General features: G+C 36.3%; 2 protein-coding genes and 1 long non-coding RNA gene across 3 annotated transcripts; 2 read left to right on the top strand and 1 right to left on the bottom strand.

Moving 5' to 3' along the window:
- Nucleotides 1-780: 780 nt before the first annotated feature.
- LOC142615077 (uncharacterized) lies at nucleotides 781-5,987 on the bottom strand. The gene is made up of 10 exons (XM_075787766.1): nucleotides 5,744-5,987; nucleotides 5,386-5,636; nucleotides 5,105-5,309; nucleotides 4,389-4,479; nucleotides 3,871-4,016; nucleotides 3,431-3,674; nucleotides 3,144-3,248; nucleotides 2,527-2,709; nucleotides 1,867-2,074; nucleotides 781-1,398 (listed from the first exon to the last, which is right to left on the bottom strand). The coding sequence occupies exons 2-10, from the start codon at nucleotides 5,615-5,617 to the stop codon at nucleotides 911-913; spliced, it is 1,902 nt and encodes a 633-aa protein (XP_075643881.1). The 5' UTR covers nucleotides 5,618-5,636; nucleotides 5,744-5,987; the 3' UTR covers nucleotides 781-910.
- A 572-nt stretch (nucleotides 5,988-6,559) lies between these two features.
- On the top strand, nucleotides 6,560-12,044 carry LOC142616429 (uncharacterized). The gene is made up of 7 exons (XM_075789288.1): nucleotides 6,560-7,808; nucleotides 8,489-9,327; nucleotides 9,537-9,976; nucleotides 10,255-10,486; nucleotides 10,580-10,849; nucleotides 10,903-11,088; nucleotides 11,370-12,044. The coding sequence occupies exons 1-7, from the start codon at nucleotides 6,560-6,562 to the stop codon at nucleotides 12,042-12,044; spliced, it is 3,891 nt and encodes a 1,296-aa protein (XP_075645403.1).
- A 1,200-nt stretch (nucleotides 12,045-13,244) lies between these two features.
- On the top strand, nucleotides 13,245-17,405 carry LOC142617964 (uncharacterized). Its single transcript, XR_012841118.1, has 2 exons — nucleotides 13,245-13,331; nucleotides 16,689-17,405. It is a non-coding gene; the product is annotated as an uncharacterized LOC142617964 (long non-coding RNA).
- The last annotated feature ends 1,660 nt before the right edge of the window (nucleotides 17,406-19,065 follow it).

Raw genomic sequence — 19,065 nt, 5'->3', positions numbered from 1 at the left:
AGTGTATTGAAAATTTAATTTTGGTAAATTATGGTCACAATCAACTGGTTGGATTTAGAGAAAGGCACGGTCAAAGTTTAGTTTAAATGGGTCAAACTTGGTCAAATTTAATATATAATATCGATACCACTAGACTTGGTGAAATTAATATTCAAATATTGATCACTAGGGGCTTCAATCGGCTAGCGGCGACAGTGAGTGCTAATAGAGAGAGAGGTCCAATGAAGATCGATCCTTGGGTATTGAGATCAACAATGTGAGATTTTAATTTGAGAGAGAGAGAGAGAGAGAGAGAGAGAGTGTGTGTGTGTGTGTGTTTTTTAGAAGGATACAATTAGATGAGAAATGAAACAGTTAGGGTCTAAATTGATATATTTAGGTGGGGGGAAAAAAAGGAAAAATATTGGACTAATTATGGGCAATTCAAAGGTCTATTGCGGCGGTCACAAAATCTCAGCTATAGACCGAAACAAACGCCGGTAAATCTTAGCTATAGCAGCGGGTTTATGGGGTGCCACTATAGCTAGGTATAACGCCACAAAATATACATATTGCTGTGCTCCATCAACCTGCCGCTGTAGTACGCCGCAAAAGACCAGATTTATAGCGGTGGTCCACTTGAACGCCACAATAGAGCTGATGTATAGCAGCGGTCCACAAAAACACCGCAATAGGTGACATATAGCGGCATTTTCTGCACTCGCCACAAAAAGTCCACCGCAATGGATCAGTTTTCTTGTAGTGTTAACAACATACTCAATTAAAATTTTAACGCGCAAGTAGGACAGAAATGGCTGACAAGAAAATTGCAACGTCACAAATATTTAGAAGCTTTTGAAAGATACAATCATGTATACTTCTTAATTTCTTATATGAAAACAAAAAAACCTTTTCTATAGGAGATGGTTGTTTAAATTTGCTTTATTGGCTGAGTTGTAAGGCCAAATCCAAATGGGAAGAGTGGATCATAGTGTGCATCCCCAACATTCATTGGGAGTTGATCGACTCGTTTAAACCAAGTTCTAGCCAACTTGCCAGTAAATCCATAATCACCAAAAAGAACATCAGCCACACCTTGACCTTCAGTGCCTGGGAGCCATGCAGCCACAAGAGCATCCATTGATTCAAGATATGGTTCAATCACAAGGGGACGCCCGGAGACGACAACTACAACACACTTGATATGGCTGCATACATTCTTGATTGTATCTGGTCCGGGAGCAGGGAGAGTGAGGTTCAAATTATCACCATTAGTCTCTGCATATGATTGCTCGCCTACTACCACAACGGCATATGCGAAGTCATTGGAATTGATAAAGGCAGTGTCTGGGTTCTCATTGAAGACCACTTGGGTGCTTGGATCAACAGTGTCTTTAATGGCTTTGAGGATGGTTGTTCCTGTCATAAAATAGTAATTCTTTCAATGAGATAGATTGCTGAATTTAAATGATAAATGGAAAGCTGATGCATTATTGGAGAATAACCAAATGTAATTGCAAAGGGAGATAATTTGGAAAACATGAAAATCATCCATTTTTATTAATGGCACTTAAAACTTAAAAGTGAGCACTTTTTCTTTATGGTGAACAATGAAAGCACCCCCAAAGGAACCAACTAGTTCCCAATATGGATGGATAGATTTAGGATGTTTCAAGTTAAAATGTCATGTTGTAACCTAATGGCATGGCCATAACAACATCAAACACCTACTACCAAGCAATAGATAGTAAATTGAAGTTGTACGGCTATATAGGGTTTAAAAAAAAAAATCACTATATTCTCTTTAAAGTAAACAAAGAAGATAAACAAAGTAACTAATTGAAATGAATCTAGTCAGAAAGTAGACCATTGGGGAAAAAAATGTACCCGAAGTGAGGTTATTCCCACTGAGTCCTTGCCATTCGATTGTCCATCCACCGCATTGATAGCCCAAGTTATCTGCATTAGTTCCAGCAACAAGAATCTTTGGCACTTTCTTGGGGAGGGGCAATATAGACCCAATATATGCAGACTTTCCATTTTTCAATAAAACAAGTGATTTCCTCACAGCTTCCCTAGCAATTTCTCTATGTTCCTAATGAGAAAACAAGGAATTTGATCAAGAGTTGACCAATATAAAATATAACAAGCCATTTATGTCAATCTATAGACTACATATGGATTAGATAGTGGATAGAACTAAGAGTCTTGTAACTCAACTAGTTGGCACTTATAGTATTTTTAATTCAGACATCCAGAGTTTAAATTTCCACTCTTCTAACTATCAAATTATAAAATAAAATAAAAAATCATTGAATTATATATTTAAAAATATTTTAGAAGCTATTATATATTTAAAAAAGGAAATAAAAGCTCATGGAAAGATTAACTAGGTTAAATAAAGAGATTATAAAGTTCACCAATGAGTTGTAGCTCAAATGGCACATTTTTTTAAGGTAGAGGATAAGGTCACCCTCTAAAATTAGGTATATAATTACCAAAAAAAAATGAAAAACAAAGATTAGTTTGGGATATTAAGTAGCTAACCTTGGCTCCAAGCATATCAGCTAGACTGTTATCAGCCAGAGGGTTTTCAAAGAGACCCATGGAGAACTTAACACGCAAGATCCTCCTTACAGCATCATCTACTCGGCTCAAGGGAATGACATTCTTGTTAATCATATTGGTCAAGTCATCAACAAATTCTGTGACATTGTAAGGACCCATGACCTGTAACAAATATGAAATCAGGCATCTCTGTCAACTATAGCAACTTTAGACAAATACCAACCAAGCTGCAGGTAGAATTATGAAAAAATTATATTGAAAAATAACAATTCTAGATTTTCATACTATCATTTAGGGTGGTGAAATTAGATGTAAGAAGAAGGTCTCAAGGGGTTTTTGAATGATTCTAATATAAGCAAAAATGCGCTTTTCTACTTCCCAACCATTAACAGATGAGGAAAAAGAATTCTCATAAGGGTGCACCTAAAATTTTGAAGACTCATTGCCATAAATTTGTAAAAAGTAGGAAATCTTTGCAAAACCAAACAAAGGTTCAAAATGATATAGGAATAATGCAGGCACTCAGTTTAACAAAAAATAAATTTGGGGAACCATGTATGAGTTGAAGAAATCTTTAGCTGAGTTTCGTAACCAACCATGTCAACACCAGCTTGAATTGAAGCTTGAATAGAATATTTGTAGTTTGAATGTGGTGGAGAGGTAATCTTGTCAATTCCTTGCCAATCTGAGATGATGAAACCCTGAAAGGTTCAACCCATAATTCAATTAGAAATATTCTCATGAACAAAAGAGAATAAGGAAACTTATTTATTATGTTGTTGAGGTGTCAATAATCTATTCATAGTCCTGTCAGTTTATAAGATTTATGTATTAAAATTGACAATAACTTTATAAAAACTACTAATACCAAATTAGAAATTACCCTGAACTTGAGTCTATTCTTAAGAAACCCAGTCAACAGCTCTTGGTTTGTATGCATCTTCACCCCATTCAAACTTGAGTAGGATGCCATGATAGTAGAAACACCTCTAATGATTGAATTATAGTAAGCAGGCATGTGGATGCTGTACAATTCGTGCTGGCTAACTATAGTGTCATTTTCATTAATGCCCTTGACTGTGCCTCCATCACCAACATAGTGCTTTGCACAGGCTGCCACCTTATCCCTGTATGCAATGTAATCATAAACATTGGTATGGATTTCACATATATTTGGCACTAGTGTATAATAAAGGTTTTGTACATACATACTAGTAGAATAAATTGCGGCTATTGATTTCTTAAAGAAAAAAAAAAAAAAAATTTAAATTTACCATCTTTGAAACAAAGATCAAATAAAGTAAAGGGGACACTGATTCTTACTTTCCTCCAACATATGGTCTGCCCAACCAAGATTTATCAGGGAGATCTCCTTGCAGCCCTGAGATGATCTCAGTCATCATTTGGACAATCTTGGGGTCCTCGCTGTAGCTCTCGTAGCATCGACCCCACCTTGGATCTCTGCAGACCTGCATTATTCAAAAAGAATATAGGATTAATGAAAAAGAAGAAGATAAAACTAAAGTTTAGCACATGAGTGATTTTAGTATCTAAATTTTAAAATGATTTCATTTAGTTTAATGTGAAGTGATCAACTTTAGCCCTTCAAAGACTTCATGATCAATTTATTCCCTAACAAATGTAAAAATGATTACTTTTAGATATCCATATAGAGTGATGTCATGTTAATTTTTCGGTTGACCATATCATGGAAGGGACTAAAGCAATCAATTCAAATTTCAGAGACTAAAATTGCTTATGTGCTAAACTTTAAGGACAAATACAGGTGTTCAGGTTATCTTTTATATATAGTTCATTCCTATGAAGAAATTTTTACTCACCGCAATACATGGAGCAAAAGCATAACGAATTCCAGTGGCTCGAACTTCATGTGCAGTTGCAATCCCAATCTTCTTTATAAGTTGAGGATCCCTATAGTAGATCACAGAATGTCACAGAAGAATGGATTGATCTTATCAGTTTACTTGTTGAATGCAGAACAGAAACACTGTATTCAAAAAAACTAAAAGCAATGCATTTCTTATAAGGCTAAAATAAACATATTTGAAAAAAATAATCAAATTAACTGTGAACTTCAATAAATCTAGGATACATAGCTAGCAGAATAACAATAATTAAATGCAAAATCAACATCCGATGTGTCTCAAAAGGGTAGAGTTGTTATAATATTGATCTCAAGTGGATGAGCAGATATCTAAGTCATCCTATTTATTGTCAAAAGAAAATCACAACTTAATATTATTCAAGCAAATTTATAATAAAATTTTGTAAAACAAGAATTAAGTATAATAAAATACATATACACGAAACGCATATATACCGGGTTTTATCCAATGTTGATTATATATGCATTTAGAAATTTTCAGGTGAGTTTGGATTAGCTTTACTCTTTTAATTTTTATTTATTTGTTTGTGTAAAGCATTCAAAACTTCATTTTTTGTAGGTATAATTATATTTTTGTTAACTTCTAGCAAATAAACTCAGTAAAAATGCTAATTCCAAACGCACAAAAAATCATGTTAATTATGCACTTGCCTGGTGACTCCAAGGCCCACATTGTGAGGGAAAATGGTTGCATTGTACACATTGTTGTGGCCATGAACAGCATCAATTCCATATATCATAGGGATTCCAAGACGAGTGGCAAGAGCCCCTTTCTGAATATTGTTCACCGTATCAATCCATTGCTGTGGAGTAGCCTTAGGAGCAGGGACACTCCCTCCACCACTTAATACACTTCCTATAGCAATGCCCATATTGTTTTAACTTCAAAAAACACACAATTAGAAGTTATTCAATCCATTTGCATAGCATACCAATATAAAATTGCTTCATGATTTGTGCAGTGGCATTAACACGTTCAATTTGGACCATCTGACCAATCTTTTCTTCGAGTGTCATTCGCTTCATGAGGTCCCTGATCCTAGCACCAATGGGCCGCTTCGGGTCTTTGTATGCCGTGTATCCTGTCGCTTGTACCATGTTGGATGCATAGCAACATAATACTAAAAGAAAAAATCCCAGGAAGGAGGTTGAAATTCTTGCCATTTTGTCCCCCCTAAAAGTCCTGCAAAAAATAAACCAAGAACCATTAACATTGTATCCAAATGTGTTGGGGTTGTTAATTAGAAGTGAAAAAAAAAAAAAAAAAAAGCAAGAAGAGAAAGAGCTTACAGGACAAAAATAAATGCAGTTGAGAAGATTTTGAAGGTGGGTATAAATAAGGAAGCATAGTGGCATAGTGCTTGAAATAGCTACTGGAAAAGGATTAGAACAATGAAATATGAAAGAGAAAGGAAAGTGACAACCAGCTTTGGTGACATCATTTGCTAATTTTGAATGCATTTTTTTGAATTTTGAAAGGCAGCTCTGCCATCGACAATTGAAGCTGGTCTTCTCTGTCCACAAGCTCAACTGGAGAAACTTTTTGTCGATTGCGATAATGAATGGTTTATGTTAACGAGTTTAAATGCATTTAATATTTTATTAAATAAAATTTTTTATGTATTTTTAAGAATAAAGCGTTTAAAAAAAAAAACACAATTACAATAAATTTATGTGTTCAAACTAATGATTTATTTACCAGATTTTTTTTCTTCTGTTTTTTTCTTCCCAAAAGAGACCTGGCATGTTAAAAAATAATAGATATTGAGATTTTTTTTTTTTTGCAAAAATAAAAAATAGATACTCAACCACAAGCTTTTAATGTTTTTTTTTTTTTTGGTATAATTGAAATAAAGTTCTTATTTAAACATAATCTATATATATATATATATATATATATATATATATATATATATAAAAAGTTTTATTTTGAAAACTTAAGTCATGACCCGACATAAGTTCTCTGACTTAGGGTAAGATGCGCCGACCCCTATCAGTCAGGAGATTAGCTAGTACCTACTTTGGAGTGAGAAAGTTGTATTCTCCTTTCACAGTAAGAAAGTCTTGGTTAGGAGTGGAGTGTGTTTTCTTTCTTGGGTGCCTGTCATGGAGAAGCTGATGGGTTCATGGGAAAAATTGTCTCTTTCAAAGTCAAAAGGGAGTAAGTTTGCAATTAAGGATGATCCAGATGTGGAGGAACATGTTTTGGCAGCAAAATTCCTCACTAGAAGAGCTCTTAATATGGAGGTGATTGCCAAGACCAGAAAAGGGTTTGAAATCAAAGACATGGGTGACCATCGAGTTTTATTTGTATTCTCAGATGCTACGGACGTTGATAGGGGATTGATGGGGGAGCCTTGGACTTTTGATAGGCATCTAGTGGTACTTGAAAAAATGAACAGTGATGATGCCATTGAAGAGATGAGTTTCAATCATACAAGTTTTTGGGTGCAAGTCCATGATTTACCAGTTCGATGCTTATCGTTGGAGGTTGCTTTGGAGATTGTTTTGGTGGTGGGAAAAGTTTATGTGAATGCATCGCAGGGAGGAGGTAGCAATAACTTTAACTTCTTCAGAACCAAAATCAAAATGGATATAAAGAAACCCCTCTGTCGAGGACGTAGGATTACTATGGTCAGTGGAAAGGAGGGGTGGGTAAGTTTTAAGTACGAGAGACTACCCAACATTTGTTATTGGTGTGGGAGATTAACACACAGTGACAGAGAATGTCCGATGTGGGTAAAGAGCAGAGGAACTTTGAAGGTTGAAGACCAGCAATTTGGTGCATGGTTGCGCGCTGTCACACTGAGCATGTCTCATCGAACGGTAATTCGGGTGCCAGGTATGGATGAAGAGGAAAATGGGTATGAGGAGGTCCAACAGAATGGTAGGGAGGGAGTGGATGAAGGAATAGGATCGAGGAGGAGGACAAGTGCTGCGGCGGAGGGTGCAGGTGTTGCTTGGCATGGTGAAGAGAGCAGTGATGTGGCTGACAAAATTAATGAGGATGCAATTATCACGGAAATCCCATTGAATTCGGATCCCATTAAAGATGACTATCCAATCACAGACATTACACTCAACAGCCTAGCTCACTTAAATTCGGGTACAAAAAGTCAGAGGGCAGATTTTTCGGAGCAGTTGAAGGATATTGATAATGAGCTTTTAAAATATGATAACGTGCATGCCAGAGAGGAAGTACCTAGGGAGAGAGTTTCCAAAGAGGATTCAGGCTTACAAAGAGAGTCAATCATTATTGGGCCTGAAGTTTTGGGCCTACATTTTAATTATGAGGTTGCAAACGAGAAAGGCATGACACAAAAAATGGGCTGGATTTGTAGGGAACAGAGCAGAGGTAAGCCCAGTGGCCAAACTTCCTCATTATTAAAAAAAGAATGTCCAGGGAAGATGATACAGAAGCTGGGATTACAGAAGGGTGTAGGAAAAGGTCGACAATGGAGAATATATTATCATCGGCGGAGGCTGGATCCCAACCCCGCCGGGACCAATGAACTTTTTAGCTTGGAACTACCGGGGGCTTGGGAACCGCCGTGCAGTTTAAGAGCTTGTAGACATAGTACAAGCTAAACGTCCCATGATCGTGTTTTTATCGAAAACATGGTCAAACTGAGAAAGAATGGAATGGATTAAAGGTCAGTTAAAATTTGATGGTTGCTTCACTATTCCTAGCACATGTTGGGAGGTGGCCTAGCACTTTTATGGAAGGAAGAAGATATGGTGTGGGTGGATAGTTTCTCAAACTATCACATAGATGCAATTATGCATGAAGGATCGGAAAGAGCGTGGCGGTTAACGGGATTTTATGGTGAACCAGAGACAAGTCGCCGTAATGAGGCTGGAACATGTTAAGGATGTTGTGCACAAAGCCGAAATTACCATGGTGTTGTCTTGGTGACTTTAATGAACTATTGGAGGTGGCTGACAAAAAAGGAGGTGCACCACGATCCCACAATTTAATGCAATCATTTCAGGATGTATTGGACGATTGTGGATTCATTGATTTGGGCTTCTCAGGACCGGAATTTACTTGGCATGGGAAGAGAAGAGGAGAGTTGGTTTGGGAGAGGTTGGATAGAGGAGTTGCAAATTATGAGTGGCTGAACAAGTTTCCCATAGGTAGAGTTCAACATCTGCACCGTTTTACGTCTAACCACAAACCCTTGTTACTTGCTCTTGATCCGAATGGGGAGAGTAACAAGTGGAAGCGAAAACCATTTAGGTTCGAAGCAATGTGGTTGATGGACCGGGGTTGCAGTGACACGGTGACAAGAGCATGGGTTTATAGACCTGAAGGTACTCCAATGTTTCAAGCTACAGAAAAATTAAGGAAATGCAAGAAAATGTTAAAGAAGTGGAGTAGGGAACATTTTGGTAATGTAAAACAGCAAATAGAGAAGACCAAGAAAAAGTTATGGCAAGCAGAGGTGGTTTCAGCCAGGGAAGGGAAGGATGAAGATGTTGTGAGGTTGAAGGCTGAATTAAATATGTTGTGTGAGAAAGAAGAGCAAATGTGGCATCAAAGATCAAGATTGCAATGGATCAAAAATGGAGATAGAAACACTCAATTCTTTCATGGGACAACAACTCAAAGGAAGAGGAGGAACTTTATTAAAGGGCTTAGAGATAGTGACGGGAGGTGGCAGTCAGAGGAGGGTATTTACACGAAAATTCTTGTGGATTTTTACAAAGACCTGTTCACCACATCAAATCCTCACAACCTTGACAGCAGCTTGGATGGAATCCAGAAGGTAGTCACGAAGGAGATGAATGCAAAACTTACAACCACATATACAATGGAGGAGGTGGAATTGGCAATCAAGGAGATGGCACCAATCAAGGAGATGGACCGGACGGTATGCCACCACTTTTTTATCAGACTTATTGGAGTGATGTGGGTATGGATATCTCTCAAGCTGTAATATCCTGTCTTAATTTGGGCTCTCTTTTGAAATCCATAAATCATACTTTTATCACTTTAATTCCAAAAGTAAAAAATCCGGAAAAAGTTTCTAAGTTCAAACCAAAAAGCCTATGCAATATAATTTATAAAATTGTCAGCAAGGTTATTGCTAATAGGCTTAAACCTTTCCTTAATAGTATCATTTCTGAAACACAAAGTGCTTTCATTGCTGGTAGACAGATCATTGACAATATTTTAATTGCATTTGAATCCTTGCATCACATGAAGACTAATTGTACAAGAAAATCAGATTATATGGCGGTGAAGTTAGACATGAGTAAAGCTTATGATAGGGTGGAGTGGATTTTTTTGGAGAAAATTCTTTTGAAATTGGGATTCCAAAATTCATGGGTGTCTTTGATTATGGAGTGCATAACCACGGTGACTTATTCTATCATGGTTAACGGAGAGCCACAGGGTATGATTACTCCAACTAGGGGAATTAGACAAGGAGATCCATTATCTCCTTATATTTTTCTCTTTTGTGTGGAGGGTCTTGATGCTTTACTTCCGAAAGCAGCTAATGATGGGGACATCAATGGGTTTTCACTTTGTAGAAAAGGGCTGAAACTAACTCATATTTTTTTCGCAGATGATTGTCTATTATTTTGCAGGGTCACTTTGGCAAAGGGGGGAAAAATAGAAAGTATTTTGAATATATATGAAGCTGCTTCCGGTCAAATGGTGAATAAGGATAAGACTACTCTATTCTTTAGTAGAAATATAGATAATGCTACAAAAGAAGCGATAAAAGCTCCCTTGGTCTCCTGGCTATCCAACATTACGAGAAGTATTTGGGCTTACCGTCCTTTGTTGGTAGAAACAAGAAGGCGTTTACTTATATCAAGGAGAGGATTTTGGCGAAAATGCAAGGATGGAAGGAGAAATTGCTCTCTCAAGCGGGCAAAGAAGTGATGATAAAAGCAGTGATCCAATCGATTTCGGCCTATTCTATGAATGTGTTTAAATTACCAGATAGATTATGCAAGGACATTGAGGCTATGATTCGGAAATTTTGGTGGGGAAGTGGTGAAGGGAAGAAGATTCATTGGGTAAAATGGAGTACACTATGTTCTTCAAAATCTATTAGAGGTATGGGGTTTCGTGACATAAATTTTTTTAATGATGCTATGCTTGCGAAACAGATTTGGAGGCTCCTCCATCAAAAGAACACATTGTTGTACAAGGTATTCAGTGCTAAATACTTTCCAGATGGAAACATTTTGGATGCCCCAATTCCTACTAAATGCTCTTACGCTTGGAAGAGCATCTTACAATCTAGGAAGGTAATACAAAAAGGAGTTGCTTGGAGGGTAGGGGATGGGCGAAGCAGAAGTATATGGGAGCACAACTGGCTGCCTGAACCTGGTATGAGTAGAGTGGTGTTGCCAAGAATTGATATGGGGCTGAACCGGGTGTGTGACCTTTTTTATCCTGGTACGAAAATTGGAATGTGGAGGTGCTGCAGAATAACTTTTACCCGTGGGAAGCTGAAGTGATAAGAAGAATTTACATTAGTGAAGCATGTAACACGGATTGCCTTGTATGGCCTAAGTCATCGGATGGGTGTTACACGGTCAAGTCCGCTTACCAGATGCTTGCAACTGAGACAATTAATAGAGAGCCATCTTTATCTAATGAAGGAGATTCTAAGGTATGGAAGAATATTTGGAAGATCAGAGTACCACCAAAAATTAGACACTTTATGTGGAGAGCTGCAAAGGACTCCCTACCAACGAAGCAAAACATAGCGGCTGAAAAATTCCCATAGACGAGACCTGCTCCCTGTGCGAAGATCAGATAGAATCGGTAATGCATACGCTTTGGTTGTGCGACCAAGCAAAGGCCATTTGGAAATCCATCCCCAGCTTCTCACGCGTGTATCAGACAAAGTATTAGTCTTTCTTTGATCTCATAGAGGTGGTATTTGATCAGGGATCAGCCTTCACAATTGCTTTATTTTCAACCATAGCATGGAGTATTTGGCAAAGGCGAAACAGAGTCCTGGTGCAACAGCCTTCATGGCCTTTACATGAGATTAGTAGAAGGGCAAAGGACTTGGTGGTGGAATTTTTTGACGCACACCAGCAACCCCTTCGATCAGTGGAGCAAGGCTCTCGGGTGAGATGGACAAAACCTCCAGAGGACTTTTACAAGGCCAACTTTGATGCAGCTCTTTTTGATTCCAGCAATATGGCAGGTATAGGAGTGGTAATCAGAGATTGCAATGGGAATGTTATTGGTGCTCTGAGTCAAAGAATAGCTCTGTCCAAATCTATAAATCACGCTGAAGCTTTAGTGGCATCTCAGGTTATGGCATTTGCAAGGGAGCTTAGTTTATTCAGAGTAATTTTTGAGGGAGATTGTCTACGGATTATCAAAGCTATTAATGCAAAGGAGCCATGCCATACTCTGTTCGGTCACATTATTGAAGAACAAGGGAGTCTTACATCTTCTTTAACATCTTGTAACTTCCAACATGTTAAAAGGGAGGGGAATAACTTGGCACACGCTTTGGCTAGAAGAGTAGTTGTATCTGCAGACACTGATGTATGGGTAGAAGAACTTCCTTGGGACTTGGAGGATGTATTCAATTTTGATTTAGAGTAATAAAATTCACTTACTTGTTCCTCAAAAAAAAAAAAAAAGTCATGACCCTTAACCCTCTTATTAAAATTTGTATATGCGGAGTGACCATCACGCTAAAAGTGCATAGTAGTATAACAACCCAAAACAAATATTAAAAAAAAAAGAAGCTATTCTATTATAATTTAAGTGAGGGTAGTTTTGTAGTCCCCTTCCCAAGATATTTCTAACAAGTGGCATGTATTGCTCCACTGGAAGGATTGCTAAAGTGGTCTTTCCAACCAATAAAATGATGTCACCTATACAAATATATGAGTCAGCTTCCTAATTAAGACAAGAAATGAAAAATAAAAGGCCAAAATGCTAAACCCACCTTCTAAGTTTTACCATTTTTCATTTCAATCCTTTGTCATTTTAGTTCTTTAAGTTTTCTTCATTCCCAATTGAGTCATCCATTAGTGTTTTGTTAGTTGTTGTCGCCAACTTACCAAAATGATGCAATTTTGGTCTTTAGTTAATATTTATTTTTTATTTCTTGATTTCACAAAAACGTTAATTAAAAAAAGAAACAAAAACTAAATTTGAGGGGAACGCCGTCATTCCCTCCCCCACGCCCTTGAAGAGCAAAATTAATCCCCACCCCTCTCACCCGATGTCTAAGAAACTGAGATGAGAAAGAGGGGGAAAGAGAGATCGAGAGAGGGAGATCAAGAGGGGGAAAGAGGGAGAAGAGAGATCAAGAAGAAGAAGAGAGATAGAGAATTGGTGTTTACGGCGGCTCGGTTCAGGGATACTCAGTGGCTTTGCTCCGGTCCAAGAGGTGTAGTCAACGGCTCCTAAATTGTTTGGGTAAGTTGAGCTGGGTTTTTAGTTTCTGTTTCTGTTCTTGTGGATATTAACTTAATTGTGGGAGCATTACTTATTTTGAAGCACATATTCTAAGAACGATTTTGCTCTCCTAAAATGATTCAAACATAACCCACTATATTTTATGTCCTAAATCAGTGAGCCATTGATTACTATCATTTTTATTATTAACTATTGTGGGAATAGTTACTTGTATACTTGTTTTATATCTTTTGAGGATAAGTGCCTTGGGATAGGCAAGTTAGGCTCTAGGCCCTCAATTTGATTTTAGGGGATCATTTTCGATCTATGGAGACAAGTTCGATGGTACTTGGTAAAAGGCCTTGTTATTGATAGGCTTGATCATTGTGCTTCTAGGTTTCAAGATTCTTGGTGATGGACCTCATTATTGGAATGCTTGATTAGGTGGTGCTCGGTTGACATAAAATTAGTTGGCTTTTTGAGGTAAGTGGCTTCTTAATGGGATTTTTGAAAAATAATCATATTGCATAGAACATTGTTTTTGGTTAAACACATTTTGGGAAATTGTTTGTGGAAACTATATTTTTCTAAAAAGTGTCATGTTGTGTGTGTGTGTGTGTGTGTGTATGTATATATGTATGTATGTATGTATGTATATTGTAGGAGGACAAAAGTCTGGCCCATACTGGGCCCAAGTCGAGTATCTCTAAGTGTGGGTTCGGCCCAAACTTAATGAACACCGAGCTATAACACAGACTTAGATGTCCTCGGTAAGCAAATCTGAACAAACCCCACTATCGCCGAGGATGGAAGGTAGTGTCTTGGGGGAATCCACCTGCCGAACACAAGATAAGGTTTCAAGCACAAGAAATATAATTACAATAAATTTATGCATTCAAACTAGTGATTTATTTCCAAGATTTTGTTTTTCCAAAAGAGTCCTTTTAAGGACACATGTTAAGAAAAATTAATATTCAACCACAAGCTATTAATGCCCTTTTTTGTATTTCTGAGATAGAAATATTACTTTAGCCTAATCTAAGAGTATGTTTGGAAACAGTTTATTTAACTTTTGCTGAAAACGTTTTAATAAAAGTATGCTAAAGTATATTTGTACCTTGAAAAAGAATTGAAAAAGTGAGAAAATGCGGGAAAATATATGAGGTTTTAAAAAATTGTACATAAAAGCTAAAAAAAGTTAAAAGTTAAGCTTATAAGCTGATGCCAAACAAGTGTATATATATGCAGAAAGCTCTCTCCTGAATACTCAAGCATTTACTCTTACTCCTCCCACAAGAACTTGTACTTGTAAAGTGTATATGCCAAACACAATTTTTTTTTTTTAGGAAATAACTAGTAAGCTAGTTTTTAGTTTTTTATCACGCGCACAATTAGTAAATACATGTAAGATAATCTTACACGTACTTCTGTAATAATTAAAAAAACTTGTGTCTCTTGAACTTTTGTCAAATGTATGGAATCTTACAAGTGATTTTGAGATTGGAAGTACCATACACCAATTTAAGAGCATTAGTATTGGGGGATGTAAACACCCCCAGTTGCTATTTTACAACCAAAACCCCAAAAAACATGCTCAATCCTTGTTGGCATATGTAAAAAATTTATGCCATCCATGGACAATAAGTTTCTACATATACAACCCACTGTTCAAAGGTTGTAAACTTAAAATCTAATATTTTATTCTCTCTCCCTCTCTTCTCTCTTCTCTGACTCTTCCTCTTTTCTATCTCCACTTTTCTCTGTCTATCTCTCTTCCTCTATCTCTCACCTCTTCACTCTATATTTGATTTTTTTTTTCCTTTTCTCTATTTCTTTCTCAGCTCTTTTTGGATCGTTTGAATTGGTGGTTATTGGGTTTAAAGTGGTGGGTTATTTCACTGGTTGCTGGGTTCGAATTTGTGGTGGGTTTCTGTGGTGGTCATTTGGGTGTTAGCTAGGTTTCACAGTGGAGATTAGGTTTGGTTATAGGTCACAGTGGAGATCAAGTTTGAGATTGGGTTTGGATTTCAGTTATCTCTCCCTTTTTAGTCGTTTGGGTCTCAGTTCCTGTGGTGGTCAATATGGAGAGGGGTGGAGCTGTGGCTTGAATCTATTAGGGCCGGGTTGAATCGGTTGCACGCGATGGGTATTTTGGCTTGGGTTGAATCAGCATAGAGATTGGGTATTTTGTCTTGGTTTTTGATGGTGTGGTTGGGTTTTTGGTTGGTTTTGTGTTTCAGTTGTGTGGATTGGCGGTTGGTTTTGTTGGTTGATTTTGGTGTTTTAGTGGTGGCTAAGTTTTAGTTCAAGTGGTTGTTGGCGGCGTTGGGTTTGTCGTGGTGGTGCCGCGGCGGCAGGTTCAGTGGTTTTGGGTTATCTAATTTGGGTTTTTTTTGTATTTTTTTTTTTGTTGGTTTTGGGTAATTTTGGAATGGGTTTGTTGGGATTTTGCTGTGTTTATTTTGGGTTTGGATTCTTGTTGATTTTGGTATCGATTTAATTAGTTGATTTTGGTAGGGATGGATTTGGTTGCTAGGCTTGTGGTATAGATGGGTTTGGTTGCTGGATGCACGTAGAGGAGAGGAAGACTCTCTGGTAAGCAGTAGCAGAGTGTTAACTATTGCCCTAAGGGCACTCGTTAGCATGACCCTAGATAAAATAGGTTTTGAGGGTGTAAAATAGGAACTTTTTTGCACCCTGGATGCTAATGCTCTAATGGATTAGATAAAATTTAGTTTGTAAAAACAGCTTTTTAAATGTTTAAAAGATAAAACTTGATGGCTGTTAACTTGGCATTAACCTAAAAGTTCAAAATTCAAACACGTGTATAATACATCTGAACATATTCCTATTTATAATTAGTAAAATATGGTATGCGTTTAATATACAGAGTTATATATTGGTATATTTTTTAAAATTATATTTCAAAAATTAGGCATAAAAATACGAAAATGGAAAAAAAATAGTACGTGTATAATACGAACATGTTATGTTTATTTTTTAAAAAATCGTAAGAATAAAATGGAGACATTTACCCCTTTTTTGTCAAATAAATAGAATAATCTTTGTATCATGACCTTTACTTTTAGTCATATGTGATTAAATCCAACATCTCAAACCGATTTCTTTTAGAGTGATACTATAAATACTACAAATTTTACTATATGTCTTACATTAATGTGTCATTCATAAAAGATAATTTCAACACTCGTTTTTTGTGTTAAGAGATTTGAGGTTTAATCCCCACCTATACTAAAAAAAAATTGGTGTCTTGATTTGATGATAAAGAACAAATATCACAAAAGCGAACACTGTATATTGAAACTCTATGAAAAAAAATTATAATTTATATATAGTAAAATTTGTAGTAATTTAAGCATTTTTTATAAATTAAAAATGATTCTTTTAGCATTGGGAGCATAAAGCATAGACTCTAAAGCAACAAACAAAATTGGGATGTGTGTTTTGGCAAATTTTTATATATTTTTTGGTTTATAATATTAGCAAAAGATTACAATTGGGTATTTTAGGGTCTTTGAGTATCTTCAGCAGCTTCTCCAAATTTTTGTATTATTTGGAGAGTGAATAGCTACATTTATTCTTTACCTACTTATTTTTTCAAATGCACTCTATATCATTTCTTTATCTCATTTAAATATTATTTCTTTATTTGTTCTTTATTCTTTTTTTAATATTTCTTTATTCATTTCAAACAACTATATTTTTCTAAATGTCCCAATGTAGTGAGTTGTTAGCATTTATTGTAATTTAAAATTTATCAAATTTACGTTGCTCTCGAGCAAATTTTTTTTTTTTTAATTCTTTGTGTGGGGATAAAAGAACCGAGTAGGGGTATTGGGCCATGGGCTGCGCCCGAGGATATCAAAGAGCCCGATGACATCAAAGAGCCGGAGGACAAACAAGTGTCAGTAAGGACAAGTAGGTTATCGGGTCGAGGATGAGAGTTGGTCGCGACAGGTGAGGTTGTCTGAGGAGACAACCTTCTCGAGAAAAAGAGTGGAAACCTAAAGTCCAAATACTCATCAAATACTGGGCAGTGGGCAACCATGCTTGGGAGGATAAGTTTTAGAGAGAGGTGAGTCAACGGAAAATTGAGAAATATCTGGGAAGAAAGCTGCTACCACCGCATTGAATGCTCTGCACCTGAACAACTAACTGCATTAATGTGAAAGTGATACCTGAACAGTGGCTTCTAGCCTCACAGCTACCTACAAAGACTTCAAGAAGGTACTGATGGGACAAGTTTCAAGGAGATTATCAGTCTGATCTACACGTGGAAGGCTAAAATGAAAGAAGGGAAGGAAGTATAAAAGGGAAAGGATTCCATTACAGAAAGGGGATTAGAAAAAGAGAGAGAGAAAACTCTGTAATCAAGAACTTGAATATCTGTATAAGTTTGAGAGATATTTATACAAGAACATACCATCCTTAGACTTAACCGATGAGTGTTTTTCTTTTCAATCCGCTTTAGTCAATCATTCTTGTAGTAAGCTAATCTACTGTGACTCACACCTAACCTGTTTAACGTTCAATTTCAAACCCACTCTCCATCAAATTTATTGTTTTGGGCTTATTGGGCTATAGTCCCAACATCTTGGATTGTGGATCAATTTGTGTCCTTACATTATGTATTTTGAAATATATCAAATCTATCTTAGTCTTGAAATTTATCAAATTTATGTGATTTAAAATGAATTTAGCTCATTAACTTAATTTTCTCTAAAAAAAATTCATTAATTTTACCTGTTTTGGGATTATTATTATTATTTTTTTAGGAATTTTATTATTATTATTCATTAATTTATCATTAGCCTTTTTATCAGTTTTTCTAAAATGGAGAAAAAAGTATGGGGCAATAATTTTTCTAATTTATCATTAACCCATTTTTTCCACCACACACGAACACACCCGTTTCATATATACAACCCATTTTTCCACCACACACTCCTTTAAAATTATAATTTGCAACCCCATTCTTCACTGCATACCAAAAGTTTAGAATAGAAAATATCTCATCCCCAGGGATGGAGCCAGACTTGTAGTTAGGAGGGAGACTTTGCTGCTAGTTATATGTGGTGGCTTAGCCACTAAGGGGTGTGTGTGTGTGTGTGTGTGTGTGTGTGTGTGTGTGTTTATTGACTTTGATGCGTGTTTTTGGGTAAAATTGGTTGAATAGATTTAATTTTTTTTAGCTTCATTATGAGTAATTTTTGTTGTTGGGCTAATTTTTTTTGGGATTGAATATTTTGTTATAAATTTTAAATTTATAGATTTTTTTATGGTTTTAAAAAAGAAAATGTTAGAGCTAAAAATGTTTTTACAAATTACTGATGTGGTAAGTGGTTATTAGTAAGCAAAAAAGCAGTGTAAGGGATAGGCTTAGATAAAAACTAATAAAAATTTGCTATCTCAATAGTTTGTAAAATATATTGTAGAAACATTTGTGGCTATAATATCACTCTTAAAAGAATTAATGATATTATTGAAGGGGCAAAGTGTAATTTTATAGAAAAAATTTCTAAAATTAATACCTAGTATATTCTAAGACTACCTCCATCCCTGCTCATCCCAAAACAAAAACACAAACTCAAAGAATCAAATAGAGAGAGGAAACCGGTGGAGAACAAAGACCCATAGAGATCCTTCACACTAGAGAGACAATCAAGTCATCTTCGTCTTCTCATGATGTCTTTCACACCATACAAAGCCTTGTTGTCGATCTGCTCCGCCTGCACAGCAACTTGTGCTCCTCCCCACAGCTAACAACATGCAGCCTAGATGGGTCTTTCTCTTTTTTCTTTTATTCTTTTATTATTCTAATTTCATTAGGCTTACGAGAAAGATTGTTTTTGTTTTCGAATATTTTGATTGTGTTTTTGTTCTAATTGTGGTATGTTGTATTTTGTAACCATTGAGAAAAAGAAGCAAGAAAGTGTGAAGAACGAAAGAGAAAAGTGATGAGAGAGAAAGAATAATTTTTATTCAACTAGGGATTATTTTAAGAGAGAAAAACATTTGAAGTTGCTATCGGAATTGCTATAGTGCTCTCTATTATTCAAGAGAGCTACTGTAGCAACTTTTAGCCCCCATTTGAGAAGAGGGAATAGAATGGAATGGAATGAAATGGAAGTGAATGAAAAGAATAATTTTATAATATTCTTCCCTTCCCTTGTTTAAGAGTTTTAACGGAGGGAAT

Source organism: Castanea sativa, chromosome 11, assembly GCF_040712315.1.
Source record: "Castanea sativa cultivar Marrone di Chiusa Pesio chromosome 11, ASM4071231v1".
NCBI lineage: Eukaryota > Viridiplantae > Streptophyta > Magnoliopsida > Fagales > Fagaceae > Castanea > Castanea sativa.
This window is presented reverse-complemented; position numbering and strand designations above follow the sequence as displayed.

What these genes read in the sequence shown, in the direction of transcription:
- LOC142616429 (XM_075789288.1), top strand. Translation starts at nt 6,560, where the DNA reads ATGGAGAAGCTGATGGGTTCATGGGAAAAATTGTCTCTTTCAAAGTCA. An exon ending in TTGTAGGGAACAGAGCAGAG is followed by an intron (nt 7,809 to 8,488) that starts GTAAGCCCAGTG and finishes TGGGCTTCTCAG; the next exon opens with GACCGGAATTTACTTGGCAT. An exon ending in TCAAGGAGATGGACCGGACG is followed by an intron (nt 9,328 to 9,536) that starts GTATGCCACCAC and finishes ATTGTCAGCAAG; the next exon opens with GTTATTGCTAATAGGCTTAA.
- LOC142615077 (XM_075787766.1), bottom strand. Translation starts at nt 5,617, where the DNA reads ATGGCAAGAATTTCAACCTCCTTCCTGGGATTTTTTCTTTTAGTATTA. An exon ending in AGACCATATGTTGGAGGAAA is followed by an intron (nt 3,675 to 3,870) that starts GTAAGAATCAGT and finishes CATTGCATACAG; the next exon opens with GGATAAGGTGGCAGCCTGTG. An exon ending in TGGGAATAACCTCACTTCGG is followed by an intron (nt 1,399 to 1,866) that starts GTACATTTTTTT and finishes ATTTTATGACAG; the next exon opens with GAACAACCATCCTCAAAGCC.